This window comes from Amphiura filiformis, chromosome 3, assembly GCF_039555335.1.
Source record: "Amphiura filiformis chromosome 3, Afil_fr2py, whole genome shotgun sequence".
Lineage (NCBI taxonomy): Eukaryota > Metazoa > Echinodermata > Ophiuroidea > Amphilepidida > Amphiuridae > Amphiura > Amphiura filiformis.
This window is the reverse complement of record NC_092630.1, coordinates 11,585,901-11,605,287: the sequence shown is the minus strand read 5'-3', so window position 1 is coordinate 11,605,287 and position 19,387 is coordinate 11,585,901. Positions and strand designations below refer to the sequence as shown.

At 36.8% G+C, this 19,387-nt stretch overlaps 1 protein-coding gene across 1 annotated transcript; it reads left to right on the top strand.

The window, feature by feature from the left end:
- Positions 1–14,459: 14,459 nt before the first annotated feature.
- On the top strand, positions 14,460–16,216 carry LOC140147063 (allatostatin-A receptor-like). The gene is made up of 2 exons (XM_072168835.1): positions 14,460–14,677; positions 15,982–16,216. The coding sequence occupies exons 1-2, from the start codon at positions 14,460–14,462 to the stop codon at positions 16,214–16,216; spliced, it is 453 nt and encodes a 150-aa protein (XP_072024936.1).
- The last annotated feature ends 3,171 nt before the right edge of the window (positions 16,217–19,387 follow it).

The window sequence follows — 19,387 nt, the reverse complement described above, 5'->3', positions numbered from 1 at the left end:
TGCTATGTGAAACGCTATTAATCATAAATAAATTCATTTTAAAGACTTCCCCCATTAAGAGTTACCTACATTTTATTTTTTTCAATGTGCGCTTCATGATGGCGCTGTTCAAAATCAAGGCAATACCCAAACGGTTTTAAGAGGATTTAATATTTTTGTTTAACTCGGATTTTGAGTAATCTGTGTGTTAAACCAGTTAAAGACACTTTGATGCCCGGGAAAGAATATCAGGGACCAGCATAAAAGTGAAGGATGATCACCAATATTTATTTTTATCAAATGGAAAATTGAATAAATGCAAGAAAATAGATATACAGAGCAAAATACCATGTTGTTCCATTCAGGTTCGTGTTGCAGTATAATCCATACAGACAGAAGCCATCATCAACTGCCAAAATGTCAAATCATTATAATCACTCTTGGTCTTATCATTTGCAAGATATGTTAGCACATGAACTTTTACTCAAAATGTTTTGATGATTTGTTGGATTTTCTGATTTAGCATCTCATCGTCTAATTCCAACCGCCATGGGCTTCAGGGTTGGGCAATCTGATGCCTTTAATTGATATTTCAAACCTCACGAACGCAATCAACAACAACGAAGAATATCGTGTTGTCTGCCTTGATATCAGCAGCGCTACTGCCCGTGTCTGACATCCTGCAGTTGGACTCTTGTCCAAATTCTCTTCATTTGGCTCATGAAATGGTAACCGATAAATCACCGAAAGGTTGTTACGGCAAAGCATCCGACCAAAGATCAATTCTGGTGTACCACAGGGTTCCTTATTGAGGCCCTTATTGTTTATCATACTCATTGAGAATATATCTGTAAACCTGACTATTCTATACACTGATGATGCTACCATCCTGTCCTTCATCAAATCCAGAATAGACAGGAGCCAATCAGGAACGATCTAAACAGGATTGAGACATACGCTAAAAATGCAAGTGCATCACAATATTCAACACAAACGTTGAGATACGGAGAGAAACCGCCCTGAGCTAAACTTTGATTTGAGGCTGAAGGAAGCAGATATTGTATATGTTTTTTTTAATCTTAAAGGCCCATTTAGTGATCCCAGAGTAAGTGTAGAAAAATTAAAATTGTGAATAGAATGCTTAAAAGTCATCAGGTACATAATCTGATTACTTAAAAAAGCCCAGGGCTTTTTTTTTTCAATTTGTTTTTAAATAAGATTAGAAGAACCACCTTTTAGCGTGATTTTTGTTCAATAGGAGTTACACAGCTGAAACTGTGTCCCAGTCCCATGGCTGGTGAATTGGGAGATCTCTTTTTCCACAGGGTGAGCCTTTCTGCTTCCTTGGAGACTGTCCCAAGAGGATGAACTTTGCTCAGGAAGCTTCCTCCGGATCTAAGGCGTTTGGGTGCAGCAGTCTGGCTGAACATGGGGTGCTTCATATCAGTGGTCTGACGCTCACGCTCTTGCATGCTGGTCCTTGTCGACGTACATCGGGAGGGGCTATAGCAGCTAAGGTGTAGAGACTCTCCGTTGGTGTTGATCGGAGGCATCCAGTGATAAGTCGACAGCATGAGTTGAGTGCTGGGTCCACCTTCTTGGCATGGGTTGATCTTCCCCACACTGAGCAGGCATATTCAGCACTAGAGTAGTATAAGGCCAAGGCTCTTGATCTGAGAGTGTCTGGTCGAGCTCACCTTGGTCTGGGGCGGACATTTTATAAATGAATTTAGAAGAGCAGCAACGACGCCACTTGCATCACATTGCAGATGTTAAATCTACATCATATGCAAAATTTGAGGAAAAATGAACAAGCCATTTTTCTATAACTGGTCTTTACATGTAGCCCTAGGGAGAGAGTGCCCGTTGAGGGCGCTATAACCCCCATTTTAGAAACAAAAATGTGATTTTAAAAAACTGACCCAAAAGTGCGAATTTTCTAAAATTTTCAGAGTATGTAGTATGAACATGTAGAAATATAATCAAGTAGTTGCCCTACCTGCTCTTCTCCCAAAAAATAAAAAGTCCTATACCTCAATGATAATGAAACCTAGGTGAGCTCCCCATCTGGATCCAGCGCTTGTTCAAAATGTTGTTTCGCGAACAAACTTTGCTCCTTGTCTTCTTAATGTGGGTCTTGTATGAGAGTGTGCGGCCTAGAGTGACTCCCAGATATATGGGTGTTTCACAGTGCTCTAGTGTGGTTCCAGACCAGGTCACCTTCAGTTGACGTTTAGCTTCACGGTTGCGGAGGTGGAAAGCACACACCTGTGTCTTGGATGGGTTGGCACGGAGGTAGTTTTCCCTAATAGTATGGTATGAGCTCATCCAGGGCTTTGGAGAATCTCTGTTCCACAACAATGAAGTCGGTGTGTTGTGCACTGATGCCAAGATCGTATGCATATATGAAGCGTTGGGTGTCTACACTTTTCGGTTGATCATTGGTGTATATATTGAACAGGAGAGGTGCGAGAACACTGCCTTGGGGTAGTCCGTTCCTGAGTCTTCGCCACCGGCTCTTTTTGTCTCCAAGCTGAACAAAGAACATCCTGTTGTCAAGCATGTATTCGATGAGTTCCGCCAGGTGGATATTTTTGGTTAGCTCCAGGATTTTGCTGAGGAGGCATCTATGATTGACGGTATCGTACGCTGCTGACAGGTCTACGAAAACAACTTCGGTTACCAATCCTTCCTCAAATCCATCCTCGATGTGCTGGGTAAGGTTGAGAACTTGGCTTGTTGTTGACTTGCCAAGACGGAAACCTGCTTGTTCTGGAATGAGTTGCTCATCTACCACAGGTGCCAGTCTGTTGAGCAGGAGGCGTTGAATAGGGGCTTGTAGGTATGGCTGAGAAGCGATATTGGTCGATAACTCTTTGGGATGGATGGATCTTTCCCTGGCTTTAGCAGACCGATGATATGAGACATACATACATACACACCTACATGCATACATATTCATATCTTTTATTGCATATAAAACCACAGTACAATACAATATATATAATACAAGCGGAGCATAGCAATGCAATAATTACGCAATGATGAAGAAGACATAAAATTGATTGAAACCAAAGATGGTTGGGACAATTGCCAGATACCTCAGCAAATCAGCAAGCCATTATCGCTGCAAAATAGTTCGAACGCGCTGCTTCCAGATAATATTTGAGCCAATGGCTGCGCTAATGCTGAGGTATCTAGCGATCGCCTTACACCGCCTATTTGAAAAACCAAGCATTTTTAGCCCAGAAGTGACTTTGTTGTGTACACTTCCGAGGCTACCTATAATTCGCCACTTGCACGGTTCCGCCATTATGCACTATATGCGGGAGAGCCTCGAACTGGCAGCATACATGAAAGGAAGAATTACGTAACCTTACACAGAATGTTATATGACTGGTTCAATTCCCATTCATGTATGCTGCCAGTTCGAGGCTCTCCCCGCACATAGTGCATAATGGCGGAACCGTGCAAGTGGCGAATAATGACAATTGTTTTGCATGAATACGGCGTGTCCAGGGTGATGTGCTGATTGAGTGGTTGGTAAATGTTGAATTTGGTGTTATAACATGAGTTAACAAAAGCATCAAATGGGCATGATATTTCAACAATAAAAGCTTGCATGGTCTGATGATCACAAATAAGGAGATCGGGTTTTCTGTGACGGATGTATTGAAAATCGGATTGAGTACCAAGAAAGTCACCTGTTATGGGTTGGTCACTGAAAATATCAAACTGGTTTCCTCCCTAATAAGAGCCACAATACGGTCGTGTCTAGCAACATAAATGTTTCTGAAGTGCATACAACCATTCATGATGTGGGATACAGTATCAGCTGGATTGTTACAAATACGACATGTTTTTGGGTACGTGTTGGGGTAGTATTTGTGGAGGAGAGAATTACACTCTAAAAGTTGTAGGCGTGATTTGAATATAAAACGAACAAGATTATCATCTAAAGCCAGATTTGACAGAAACTTTGAAGACAAAACCTTGTCGCACTTAGTTTTGAATATTCTGCCTTGTGACTCCAGGTTGCTAAGTCTGTTTATGCGTTTATTGGTATGAGTCTGTTTGAGGTGGGTGGAAAGAGCAGTATGTGATCGAAAAACTAATTGAACATCATCATGTTCAGAAACAAAAGTATACACATCATTATGAAACTCTAATTTCAGCTTCTCTCGCATCCATAGCTCATTTAACTCAACCCAAATGGATTTAGGCCAGTTGACCCAGGAGGGTGAAAGTGCATATAGGAACAATGCCAAAAACTACGTCACGCCGGTCACGCTATTGTTCGAGTTAAACTACATCATTCGCCATTTTGTAAATATTAACGCATGATCGTTGCTTTGAAGTTTCCACCGGATAGTCTGTGGATAGCGCAAGAGCATGCTTTGACCATGCGCAAAAAAATGAATATCATGATGATGTTTAAGATTGATTCTTAGATGTTTCAAAAATTACCGTCATATTGCATTGATTCATCAAAGAATGGTTTGAAGTACTAACCTTATTTAGTAATTTTAAAAATCGGGAGAATTTTACAAAATCAATGTTTTTACCTGTCGGTATTACAACTCGTGAAACACATTAGTGATGTGCCTGGGTGACCTAATCTACTAACCTTTAACGTTTCCTCTATGAACTCTAACCCTCCTGCAATATGGCGCCTATTGTCTAGAGTTAAACTACATCATTCGGTGTGTTACGTAATAGCTACGATGCCTATCCCTTTATATCCCTGGTTGACCTTACCCCTTTTGACTACTCTGCCCTCTCCATTCACTTCACAATTCCCAAACAAAGCAACATCAGGATCATCCTCAGCATGAAAAACCGCTTTTTGTTTAGTCATATGCAGCTGAAAGGACGACCGAGCACTGTACTTTGTTTGGGGATCATCAGAATTTAGACATTGTAATAAAAAAGACACCTTTTTAGCAACATACATTGTAATAGTCTAATTAAATTATAGAAAGGTAAGCTTAATACCAAGATTTTCAATTGCGATTTTCTAGAAATGCGTGTTTTTCCGAGATAGTTCAGTATGTGAAATGCGTTTTTTGTGAAAATCATAAATAGTTCAAATTCAACATTTTATAACTAATTATTTAGGAAAAATTGAGGTCTGTAATTTGTTGAATTGGAAGAGCTCAAAAAAAGAAACTATAATACCAATTTTCTCAGAAAAGTCAAAAATTCAAGATAGACCAGTATGTGATGCATCCGACGGTTTGAATGTAGTAACTGTGGGAGATGACCTAATGGATGAAGGAAGATTGTTCCAGATTCTGGGTCCAAAGACACTGAACGATCCATCGCCTATCAGTCTGTTTGTCTTAGGAATTATAAGGCGCGTAAGATCTTGATTTGAACGAAGACCTTCCCTAGTTGGAACACGGATGGTCAGACAATCAGAGAGGTAGGGTGGTGCCAGATCGTTCAATGTCTTGTAAATGTAAAGTAGCACTTTGAAGCAAATTCTCTTGTCTATTGGAAGCCAGTGTAACGAATTTAAAAGAGGTGAAGATGAGTGACGGCGTGGAACTTGGAAGATAATGCGGGCAGCATGGTTTTGTAGTCTTTGTAAGCGAGCAACGTCTTTGCTTCTACATCCAGACAGAAGGGCGTTGGCATACTCAATCTTGGATAACACTAGTGCCCGCATGGCATTACTGGATGCATCTTCGGTGACAAACCTACGAATTCTGGACAAGTTCCACAAGAGAAAGTTAACTGTTTTACAAATAGATGTTATATGGTTAGACATGTTCATCGTAGCATCAAAAACAACTCCCAGATTCCTGATGGTAGCAGATGGAATTACTTCAGCATCACCAATCTTTATATTGATGTTGGAGAGACTGGGCATATTGTGTGGAGGGGCAGCAATGAAAAACACATGGATAGCTTGAAGATGGCACATGCTGAATCACCAGGAATCTTGGGATTGAAAAAAATATAGATTTGAACATCATCGGCATATATGTGAAAATGTAAACCATGACGACGGATTATGTTAGCAATATACTGAGAATATTTTGTAAACACTCTTGGCCCAATAATAGAGCCTTGAGGTACGCCACACTCAAGAACATGTCTATCAGACATCACCCTCCAACAGATACTCTAAACTGACGACCACTTATGTAAGACTTGAACCACTGTAGGACTGTGCCTTTGATACCAAAGCCATGCTCTAAACGAGAGAATAAAATGTCATGGTCAATGGTATCAAAGGCAGCAGAAAGATCAAGCATAATTAAGAAGACTGCCTTGTTATCATCAATGGCCCTAGCAATATCATTGGTCACCTTGAGCAGTGCTGTCTCAGTGGAATGCTTTTCTTTATAGGCAGACTGACATACTTCATCAAGCTCATTAGCACGCATATGGTCATTGATCTGGATAATTGCAGCCCTCTCAATTAGCTTCCCTATAAAGGCGATGTTTGAGACGGGTCTGTAGTTCTGTAAGTTGTTCCAATCTAGATTTCTTCCATATCTTGGGGAGTCTGTTTGCGAGATGGTGGACCATGCTTTCTTGCTGTTACAGGTCTTACTACGATAATGGGAGATGGATTCCATAACTGTTTCACCCTTTGCTGTTGTTTCCTCGGCGAAGGGGTCAGCTTCAAATATGGTTACACACTCTTGGTATTCTTCTGCACATTCCTTGGAAAGGCCTGGTATGTATTCCACCCTGCAGCCTCTACGAGCAGTCTTGGAAACCAGTTGGTCAAAGGTGTCATAGTTGTCTGGAGTTGGAGTAATCCTCTTCACCTTCTGGTCTAGCTCTTTTGTGAATCCGTTCCAGTCTGCTTTCTTGTATAAATTGAAGCGTCGCTGAAAACACCCTCAGTCGACCAAAAGTCACCAATTGTCAACAAAAGAGCAAGCCTATCAGAACCTCATAAGACTCCCTCTGATAAAGATGTGTGTCAAACATCAAAAATTCAAGGTTAGTTGAATTTTTGTGCTGGAAGTTAGTTTAAACTTTTAGAAATTGTCAGCACGTATGAACTTACATTCGACAGTTCAATTTTAGAAGCCCGTTTTGAGGAAACATTTTGGCGAATCTTGCATGACAAAAACTATTTTGTATTATCAATGTCTTGATTCTGGAACGTTATTGTGGACATCTACCTACATTATTTCTAAACTTTCTTCCACTCGCTATACAAACTCCATTTCATCCTCAATTGAATATACTATTGCAAAACATGAGGTCAAATGATATACGGCTTTTCCTCCCAGCTACACACACTTTAAATACGTATCAATATTTATCTACCTGGATAATATACCTTGAAAAGATTAATACATTATCATTAGATTGATAAACTTTACATCGAGGACTGTTTAATGTCAAAAACATTAAAAAATATCAATTTTTAATAATTTAAATAAAAAACTTGTATTATATCGCGAAATTCAAAATATCAAAATTCTTTGATATCAGAAGGACATTCCTCGTATTAAGAATACAATTTGGTGTGTCTGATGTGCTCTCCAACAAAAAATACTGTGCAAAAGTGGGTTACAGAGCCATTAATAGCAGATATCGTACGTGTGACCATCCGTGCTTAACTTCAAGACATAATAACATTTGCTATGGCAACCAAAACGACTTCCATTAAGGCATACGCGGTTTCCTTTTCAGCTCATCATTTATTTAAATTTTAGTCTAGCATAGAGTCATTTAATATATTCAATTGTCTTTTTGATTGCATCCTAAAGCTTATTATAAAAAAACGCGTATTTATTCCTCTTAAAATTAGCTATTATTGTTTGCATGATGCCAGAGGACATACTGAATTAATGAAAATGATTTTCACATTTATTTTACTCCATGCCACAAAAACAATTACTCGCTTATGAAATTCTGCGTTTATTATTAAGTAACAAAAAGAGACCTTTTATAAAAACGCGCCAATAAAAAGAGCTGAAGCATTCACATTTATAATTTAATATAATTTCTTAATTTAATTTCATTCTGTTGCATATTGTAAAAACTTGAGTTTCTATTAATATATATTATTTCATTACATTCTGTTCCAAAGGTATAGTACTAAAGTAAAGATAACAATATCAAACAACATTATTGTTTCTTCATTGCTTCCGCTACTATCTTGCTCATGGTTCGTATAAAATGACAGAATAACATGAGAATGTTACATTGAGGAATCTGCCTATGTGTCCAATAGTGTCTGAATGACATTCACATCCAAAATGGAAGACTTTCGTGCAAATATGTCGCTTAATACCAATATGACATCTAACTCATCTGATGATACGTCTGTGACATTCCTGTGGGAATGGACTACATACTTGCAGCTTATTATGGCCCTAATTGGTGTGATAGGAAACGGACTTGTCATAGCGGTCTATAATCGCAAACGCCAGTCAAAATCAGCAACGAATGAGCTCCTTGTGGCTCTTGCTGTGGCAGATATGTTAACCTCCATTTTCTTAATTCCTTTGCCAATTTGGAAGAACGTAACTTCAGATTGGCGTGGACAAATGTACTGTAAATTGGTATTTTCTATTGCATTCATGTGGATCGCAATAACCGTCTCTGTGTTCACTCTTACAGCGGTATCTTTTGAGCGATATTTAGCGATATCATACCCTAACATATATCCGCGTGTGTTCTCAAGAAGTTCTCGATCAAAACTTGTTGCTGCTATTTGGATTGTCGGTTTCTTGCTTAATGCGTACGGCTTTGCTATTTGGATTAGCGCGGACGGTAAATGCCAGCTTGTTTGGTTGGCACCATGGATGCCAAAGTTAGTAGGGATAGCTTTATTCCTTCTGAAGTACGTTTTACCTGTAGGGATAATGTCTGTCACTCAGATTGCCACATCATCCAAGTTGAACGTCCAAAGACAGGAATTGCTGGAGCGAGGTGTTCCAAAGAGTAGTCCCGCATATTCATCGCTGGAAGTTAAATCCAGAGTAGTGGCTATGCTTCGCGTGGTTGTCATCACATTTATTCTATGTTGGTCTGCGGATCAGATTGGCCATTTTGGATACACTGTTGGTTTTGTACAACCAAGGTAATGGGATCGATAAATTGTATATTATCTGTGGAAAAAATAATAACGATCGTTAAGCAGCAAAAATATCTATCTCCATTAAGGCCCCTTTTGAGTGAATGTAGAATATTTTGATGTAACATGTTTTTGAATTCTCATTATATTTAAAGTATTGTTTAGCTTCTAACAAATGTTTGATAACGTAAAATCGATAACTTTATTTCCACCAGACATTCTACATAATTATGAAGAGCTCTGTGGCAAAAGCCCTTACAACCACCTCTGGCTGAAATTGAGTTATTGACATGACATTATAGTGTGGGTAAAAATATACATTTTGGTGGTTGTTTGACCTTCATATCACCTTCCCTTCCGGACATATCGTATATTTCCCGTTTGGGAAATCTTAGGGAACTTCCGGAAATCTGAACTTTAAAACAAATATATAATTTTAGGAAAATAATTTTTTGATGTATAATAGTAGCCTTGAATGTTCTTTAACTATTATTAAAACCAACAGGGACTGTTTTAGAGTCACTATGTTTGAAAAAATCATTGTAATTAACAAAAGTTGTAGCTTCGGAAATGCTCAAAAATGGCATTTTGCCGGATTTAATTAAAAGTTCATAATTAAAAAAGTAAATGAGATATTTCAATTTTTCTTTTTGATTTTGAAAGCATTATAAAGTAGTGCAAACAAGTGGGCTCAAATTTGATTGCAAAGGTGGTTTATTTTGTTGCAAAAGCCTTACATCCACGAAAGGCGCGATGTAAAAGAAATAATAAAATCAAAATAAATAGGAAGGCTTGATCAAACCTATTCGTTTAGTTTCTATTCAACACTTTATCCAAACCCAAATTGAATCAAATCAAAAGTAATACTTGCACAATTAAAAATGCTGTTTTTCTCAAAAAATCAAAAAGTGGATGCAAGGGCTTTTGCAGCAAAGCTCTTCATAATTATTATCGAATTGTCGACTCCGTTCTTGAATTATAATAATTTGCTAATCACAAGCATATTTCCCGTAGTCCCACATGCACTTTATCGAACATCACAATACAATCATTAATTCATATTTAAATTCATGAACGTATTAAAAATGAGGTATTTTTGTGAAAGCTGTTTATTGTGTAAGGGGGTTGACCCCTAGATACATAATGTATTTAACTGGTAAAACATAAAACTGATATTACATTTTTCTTACATTGACATCATGTTTTAATGCTGAAACATTGATTTTATTTCAATTTTTACCCCAGGTACTTTAAGGGAACACTCTACATATGTTTGGTGCAGCTTGCTTTTCTCAATAGCATAATCAATCCCTTCATCTACGCCTTCACCAACGCCAGCTTCCGTGATGGTTTACGTCAGCTTCTGCTCTGTAGGTCTCCAAATCCCACGGATACATTAATGACTATATCAGCTACCGATAGAACGACAACGACTGGTGACAAGACTACAAATCACGAGAAGTCGCTATCGAGGGTGTAAAATTATGTTAACGGAAATATTTGGGGCAATCCGAGATATTCAAGATGGCCGCCACGTATCTCTGAAATAGCATACAAATGGTGTTTTAGTGTCAAAAGGTATCATACCAAATAACTATAGTGTTTTGGGCAGTTAATGTTTGTTTTTGGCTGATAAATGATCTTTGAGTGATGTAGAATAAGATTTTAAGGGGTATGAAATTGTCACCCTTAGGCAATCCGAGATATTCATGGCCGATTCGTATCTCTGAAATAGCATTCAAATGGTGTTTTATTGACAAAAGGTATCATACCAAATACTGTTCTGGGCAGTTAAAGTATATTTTTTCGCTGATAAATGATCTTTGAGTGGTTTAGAATAAGATTCTAGGGGGTGTAAAATTGTCATCCTTGGGCAATCCGAGATATTCAAAATGGCCGATTCGTAACTCTGAAATAGCATTCAAATGGTGTTTTAGTGACAAATGGTATCATGCCAAATAATTATAGTGTTTTGGGTAGATTCTAAGGGGTGTGAAATTGTCACCCTTGGTCAATCCGAGATATTCAAAATGGCCGACACGTAACTCCTAACTAGCATTGAAATGATATTTTTTGGTAACAAAACAAATAATTATAGCGTATTTAGTGCGCATTAATGGTAGTGTGGGCTCAATATGTAATATATGCACGTAGATTATGAATTGACACGCTTCAGTGATCCCAAATTGCCATGATGGCGTCCCGTGAGTTGTGTAATGTATGCTCATAATAGGTCACTGTCTTTTCTTATCATATTGAATGGGTTATATTTATGTTATATTTAATTTAATCATTCTTAACCATTTGCATAAAGTTTTACCTGTCTTTCAGACCATTTTAGCAATAGAATACACCAATTAGATTGAATTAAAAATCATTACGTGTGTATATATTGTCATCATGAAATATGTTCTTTAACACAAATACCTGAGAATTGTAGCTATAATTGTATGTGACTCTTTGAAAATACACTTTCAAGGAGTGTGAAGATATAATGATTACTGTTCCAAGGGAGTAATTATTTGAGTTTATGGTCCACGTTTGTATGGACTAAGATTAAGTTTTGAAAATGAGAAACTGGCCTATATTGTACAGCGAGAAAACATTCCAACGTGCGCAGGAAAAAGACAGCATATTTTCTTCAGTCATTTTTTATTAGAAGAGGGTTCTACCCAGTCCGCCAAACGACTACATTGATCCCCCAACTTTGACTTCCAGGAATTCATTCATTCATTTATTTCCATATATAAAAATATACAACTACATCAAAAATAAAGAAACACAATATGGCGGAAAAGGCAGGAAGGCCAATAAGGCCTGAGAATTGCCTTTCCCTGACGAAAAAACAAGACAAAGATTATGAAATCAACAAAAATAAATAAAAAATGACTAACAGACATGACAAATTACAGTGCTCGAGAATGGCCTAATTGTACTTAGAGATAAGTTTTTGTTTAAGCTGTGTGTGGAAATGTTTTATGGATTTTGAGTCTTTAATTTTTTTATCTAGAGAATTCCAAAGTATGGGCCCGCTCGTTCGAATGGAATGGTCGGAAAAAACTCTTTTATTTTTTGTTAACTGGAGATCATTATTTCGTCTTGTCTGGTAGTCATGGATGTCAGAACGTTTTGTAAAATACTCATTAAATGAATTGGGTAACTCTTGTATGGAATTCTTGTACATAAATACACCGAGTTCAAGAGAATACATATCTTCTATATTTAAAATGTTGTATTTGGCAAATAAAGGTCTGGTATGACTTCTATAATGACTATTAGAAATTGTTCTTATTGCCCATTTTTGGAGTTTGGTCAGTTTATCTAAATAAAGTTTACATGTATTCCCCAGATTAGAATTCCATAATTGAGGTACGGCAAAATAAAAGTACAATATAAGGTATATAATATTCGATCAGGAATAAAGTGTTTTAATTTGTTCATGATACCAATATTTCTCGACAAAGTTTTGGAAACGCAGTCAATATGATATTTCCAGGTGAGGTTTTCATCTATTAAGACACCTAAAAATTTGATATGTTTCACTCGGTCTAATAGTGTGTTGTCTAGGACGATGTTTAAATCTTGCTGCACTTTGACTGATGTCATATGAGGCGTTCCTAATAACATATAATTTGTTTTGCTTGCATTTACTGATTACTTGTTTGCTCTAAACCAATTGCTTACTTCTTTCAATTCAGCATTCACGACATTTGTTTGATTCTCAATATTCTTTCTTCAATATAACTTTCTTCCACTCGCTATACAAACTCCATTTCATCCTCAATTGAATATACTATTGCAAAACATGAGGTCAAATGATATACGGCTTTTCCTCCCAGCTACACACACTTTAAATACGTATCAATATTTATCTACCTGGATAATATACCTTGAAAAGATTAATACATTATCATTAGATTGATAAACTTTACATCGAGGACTGTTTAATGTCAAAAACATTAAAAAATATCAATTTTTAATAATTTAAATTAAAAAACTTGTATTATATCGCGAAATTCAAAATATCAAAATTCTTTGATATCAGAAGGACATTCCTCGTATTAAGAATACAATTTGGTGTGTCTGATGTGCTCTCCAACAAAAAATACTGTGCAAAAGTGGGTTACAGAGCCATTAATAGCAGATATCGTATGTGTGACCATCCGTGCTTAACTTCAAGACATAATAACATTTGCTATGGCAACCAAAACGACTTCCATTAAGGCATACGCGGTTTCCTTTTCAGCTCATCATTTATTTAAATTTTAGTCTAGCATAGAGTCATTTAATATATTCAATTGTCTTTTTGATTGCATCCTACAGCTTATTATAAAAAAAAGGCGTATTTATTCCTCTTAAAATTAGCTATTATTGTTTGCATGATGCCAGAGGACATACTGAATTAATGAAAATGATTTTCACATTTATTTTACTCCATGCCACAAAAACAATTACTCGCTTATGAAATTCTGCGTTTATTATTAAGGAACAAAAAGAGACCTTTTATAAAAACGCGCCAATAAAAAGAGCTGAAGCATTCACATTTATAATTTAATATAATTTCTTAATTTAATTTCATTCTGTTGCATATTGTAAAAACTTGAGTTTCTATTAATATATATTATTTCATTACGTTCTGTTCCAAAGGTATAGTACTAAAGTAAAGATAACAATATCAAACAACATTATTGTTTCTTCATTGCTTCCGCTACTATCTTGCTCATGGTTCGTATAAAATGACAGAATAACATGAGAATGTTACATTGAGGAATCTGCCTATGTGTCCAATAGTGTCTGAATGACATTCACATCCAAAATGGAAGACTTTCGTGCAAATATGTCGCTTAATACCAACATGACATCTAACTCATCTGATGATACTTCTGTGACATTCCTGTGGGAATGGACTACATACTTGCAGCTTATTATGGCCCTAATTGGTGTGATAGGAAACGGACTTGTCATAGCGGTCTATAATCGCAAACGCCAGTCAAAATCAGCAACGAACGAGCTCCTTGTGGCTCTTGCTGTGGCAGATATGTTAACCTCCATTTTCTTAATTCCTTTGCCAATTTGGAAGAACGTAACTTCAGATTGGCGTGGACAAATGTACTGTAAATTGGTATTTTCTATTGCATTCATGTGGATCGCAATAACCGTCTCTGTGTTCACTCTTACAGCGGTATCTTTTGAGCGATATTTAGCGATATCATACCCTAACATATATCCGCGTGTGTTCTCAAGAAGTTCTCGATCAAAAATTGTTGCTGCTATTTGGATTGTCGGTTTCTTGCTTAATGCGTACGGCTTTGCTATTTGGATTAGCGCGGACGGTAAATGCCAGCTTGTTTGGTTGGCACCATGGATGCCAAAGTTAGTAGGGGTAGCTTTATTCCTTCTGAAGTACGTTTTACCTGTAGGGATAATGTCTGTCACTCAGATTGCCACATCATCCGAGTTGAACGTCCAAAGACAGGAATTGCTGGAGCGAGGTGTTCCAAAGAGTAGTCCCGCATATTCATCGCTGGATGTTAAATCTAGAGTGGTGGCTATGCTTCGCGTGGTTGTCATCACATTTATTCTATGTTGGTCTGCGGATCAGATCGGCCATTTTGGATACACTGTTGGTTTTGTACAACCAAGGTAATGGGATCGATAAATTGTATATTATCTGTGGAAAAAATAATAACGATCGTTAAGTAGCAAAAATATCTATCTCCATTAAGGCCCCTTTTGAGTGAATGTCGAATATTTGATGTAACATGTTTTTGAATTCTCATTATATTTAAAGTATTGTTTAGCTTCTAACAAATGTTTGATGACGTAAAATCGATAACTTTATTTCCACCAGACATTCTACATAATTATGAAGAGCTCTGTGGCAAAAGCCCTTACAACCACCTCTGGCTGAAATTGAGTTATTGACATGACATTACGCCTATAGTGTGGGTAAAAAAATATACAGTTTAGTGGTTGTTTGACCTTCATACCACCTTCCCTTCCGGAGATATCGTATATTTCCCGTTTAGGAAATCTTAGGGAACTTCCGGAAATCTGAAGTTAAAAACAAATACATAATTTTAGGAAAATAATTTTTTGATGTATAATAGTAGCCTTGAATGTTCTTTAACTATTATTAAAACCATCAAGGACTGTTTTAGAGTCACTATGTTTGAAAAAATCATTGTAATTAACAAAAGTTGTAGCTTCGGAAATGCTCAAAAATTGCATTTTGCCGGATTTAATTAAAAGTTCATAATTAAAAAAGTAAGTGAGATATTTCAATTTTTCTTTTTGATTTTGAAAGCATTATTAAGTAGTGCAAACAAGTGGGCTCTAATTTGATTGCAAAGGTGGTTTCTAGAAACGGAGTAAATTTATTTTGTTGCAAAAGCCTTACTTCCACGAAAGGCGCGATGTAAAAGAAATGATAAATAATAATAAATAGGAAGGCTTGACCTATTCGTTTAGTTTCTATTCAACACTTTATCCAAACCCAAATTGAATCAAATCAAAAGTAATACTTGCACAATTAAAAATGCTGTTTTTCTCAAAAAATCAAAAAGTGGATGCAAGGGCTTTTGCAGCAAAGCTCTTCATAATTATTATCGAATTGTCGACTCCGCTCTTGAATTATAACAATTTGTTAATCAAAAGTCTATTTCCCGTAGTCTCACATGCACTATATCGAACATCACAATACAATCATTAATTCATATTTAAATTCATTGAACGGATTAAAAATTAGTTATTTTTGTTAAATTATAAGAACAAAGCGGTTAACTTTCAAACGTCACAAAATATATGAAAGCTGTCTATTGTGCAAGGGGTTGACCCCTAGATTCATATGTATTTATCTGGCAAAGCATAAAACTGATATTACTTTGTTCTTACATTGACATCATGTTTAATTGCCAAAACATTGATTTGTTTGTTGTTAACACCAGGTACTTTAAGGGAACACTCTACATATGTTTGGTGCAGCTTGCTTTTCTCAATAGCATAATCAATCCCTTCATCTACGCCTTCACCAACGCCAGCTTTCGTGATGGTTTACGTCAACTTCTGCTCTGTAGGCCTCCAAATACCACGGATACATTAATGACTATATCAGCTACCGATAGAACCACAACGACTGGTGACAAGACTACAAATCACGAGAAGTCGCTATCGAGGGTGTAAAATTATGTTAACGGAAATATTTGGGGCTGTGCCGCTTTACATATGAAGGGTACCATTCTCGAATGGTGCCAAGAGTCCAACAACATCTCTCCGCGTACTCGTCCGGGGGGGTGCACTCAACTAATTTTGGTAGGAGTGTGGGGCGCAACGTGCCGAATTTTAGGTTCTATTGGGCCAAATTATAGGCTGTGTAGCTAGAAAATTGTTTTCCAAATTGTTTTCCAAATTTGAGCTAAACAGCTACAATTTGTAGAGTTTGAGGCTAAAAAAGAACTGGAGCATGGGTATACTGCCAAAGAGCCTGAAAGGTGGACCCTTGACTGCCGCACATACCCATACCACCTTTACATGTGAGTACCCTCGGTCCATTCAAAAAGATATTGATTCTAAATAAGATGAGAGGAATATAATGATGTATATTCATATATAACGGTAAACGTAATAAGATGAGAGAAACATAATGATGTATATTTATATGTAGCGGTAAACGTAAATAGAAAGCAAAATTAAAAGCAAAAATCGGCATTTTTAGCGGACGTTATTGCTCTGAAGATTTGTTGTTGCTACTGATATTGAGACTGGGAAAAGATAGAAGTGTCTCTTACTGTTCTTGCGACATCCCCTCCCCCTGCATATGTCAAATGATAATGATTCCAAGTCTTGTTATTTTATGTGGTTACTTTTGAAGTGCCCAAACAATTGTGTGCACACCTTGGTCTGGGGCGGACATTTTAAAAATGAATTTAGAAGAGCAGCAACGACATCACTTGCAATACATTCCAGATGTTAAATCTACATCATATGCACGACATTCGCACGAGTCCGTTTTATTTTAGGGCCATTTGTCTATAACTGGTCTTTACATGTAGCCCTATAACCCCCATTTTAGGAATAAAAATGTGATTAAAAAAAACGGACTTGTGCGAATGTTCTAAAATTTTCAGAGTATGTAGTATGAACATGTATAAATATAATCAAGTAGTTGCCCTACCTGCTCTTCTCCGAAAAAATAAAAAAATTATACCTCAATGATAATGAAACCTAGGTGGCACATATTTGGCTTTGAAATGCTGCTGGCACCAAAAACCTCCTGCTTGCCAAAAAGTCTAGTCCTCATCAATATTGTGCACATCTCCTAAATTGATATACCACTCACAAGCAATACACATCGAACTTGGCTGTGTACAACATACATCAGCTGTTCTCTGTTGACAAGGGGCAGTCTTCAGTGAACGGCTCTTTTCAGAGCCACCAGTAGGCAAGGGGTGGTCTACATGTCTCATTCTTAGGTACTTTGTCCTGAAGAAGTCACAGCTACTCCTGACGAAAGCTTGACAGTTCAAAACCCGCTCAAAACCCACTAACTGATACATCAGCTAGTTCATTAGCCTACACAGTGGCCGATCACTTACCGAAAGTGTCTGGAGTAAAATTATAACTTGTCGCATCTTTGTGGATCGATTATATACAACACGTCATCGGGCTGATCACATAGTGACGTATCGTCAGGAAACCTGTAAAAAACTAGCTTGAAGAAATGCCGATTGGTAATAGGGTTGTCTTACGGTTCAGTGCGTTAAAACAAGAAAAGTCTCAGGTCAACATATGTTGAGTTTTTGATCATTTATATCTAAATCATATAGTTTCACCTGATATTAGTGTCGTATAACTTTGAGAGTTCTAAATATGAGAAAATTCCACCCAAAATTAGCCATTTTGCCATTGAAAACCGTGTAATAGATTGCACTATAATTCAACTTCACTGTATGAAAACTGTTCCTACGTGTTCAAAACACCTTCTTGTACTATTTACTTTGCTTCATATTATAGATTTTAATTGGGTAAAAAACGATTCCACAGTTATACGTCAGCATGTGAAACGGGAAAATGCCATAAACAAATGAAAAAGTTTATCACATAGTGGCGTATCCCAGGGAGCGTATTGTATAAATATGTCACTACGCCATTATAATATGTGTTATTTTGAAAGGTAAACCTTCAACTGTTTTCAACTGAAATACTAACAACTTATTCCCAACTTATTAAGCCTAGTATCGGTGTGATAGGAAACGGATTCGTAATAGCAGTCTATAACCAAAAAAGTCAGTCAAAATCAACAAGGAACGAACTTCTTGTGGCTCTTGCTGTTTGTTATTTCTATGTATATGTAGTCGAGGCAAATTGCTGTATCGACTTTTCCCAAAGAAAAATTTCTGCTATTTTATACTTTGATTTAAGCATTTTCACATTTCATCCCTTTGTGACCTCAACTCAAATTGCTCAAGGGTGCCATTTTGGCTCCCGGTTGATACTGAATCTGCACAGCACTAGTTGTTACGTAAAAGAAAAAAATGCGGTAGTACACAACTTCACGCTTATACTGGGTCGTCAATGGTCTATATCCTCGACTAATGTACAAGGTTTTACTTGTCCCAATCACAATACAATTTGTATAGGCGAATTCAATTTCACGCATTCTACACCTCAATGGCAGCCATAGCTGGGTCCCCGTCGGTTATATCTCACCTAAAATGTGAAATGATGCGGCCTTGTAGGGTATTTTAAACTGGATTCTATCACCCGTGTTACACTCTTATTTCGCCAATTAAAAAAGTCTTAAACAATCTTAATCAATCTTAAACTCGTGTTAGTTACGTGGTCCTCTCGTCGAAATATTGGTTAAGGGCCCTTAATTTTCTTGTTGTTTAAGGCTCAAATCAATAGTTGGTTAAAACTTTTAACAAATTAATGCATATAGCACTTTAACCAGCTTCAAGTTTAAGTGCTTAACCAACTAGGTTGTTTAAGGTCTTTTAATCAATATTTGCTTAATAACTCTAAACAGATAATGATTTATATGTTCTATTTTATCTAAGGATTGTTTAAGAAATACAACTGCTTAATCAATGGTTGTATTGGATTTAATTATGATTGGGACTTTCTTTCTTTTAAAAAAAATTTTTATACTGAAACATAATTCATGATAGATTTGAAGTCATCAGATCTTGGTCAACTGTGAGATTCGTTCAAAATACAATTTCATGCATAAAGTTTTTTTTTTATCAGTTCAACCCGCTATGTATCCGGGCAATGTATCCGAGTAAAAAATTAAAATCTAGTAAGCCTTTCTCTCTCGCATGCATTACGATACAATGCTAAAATACAATACAT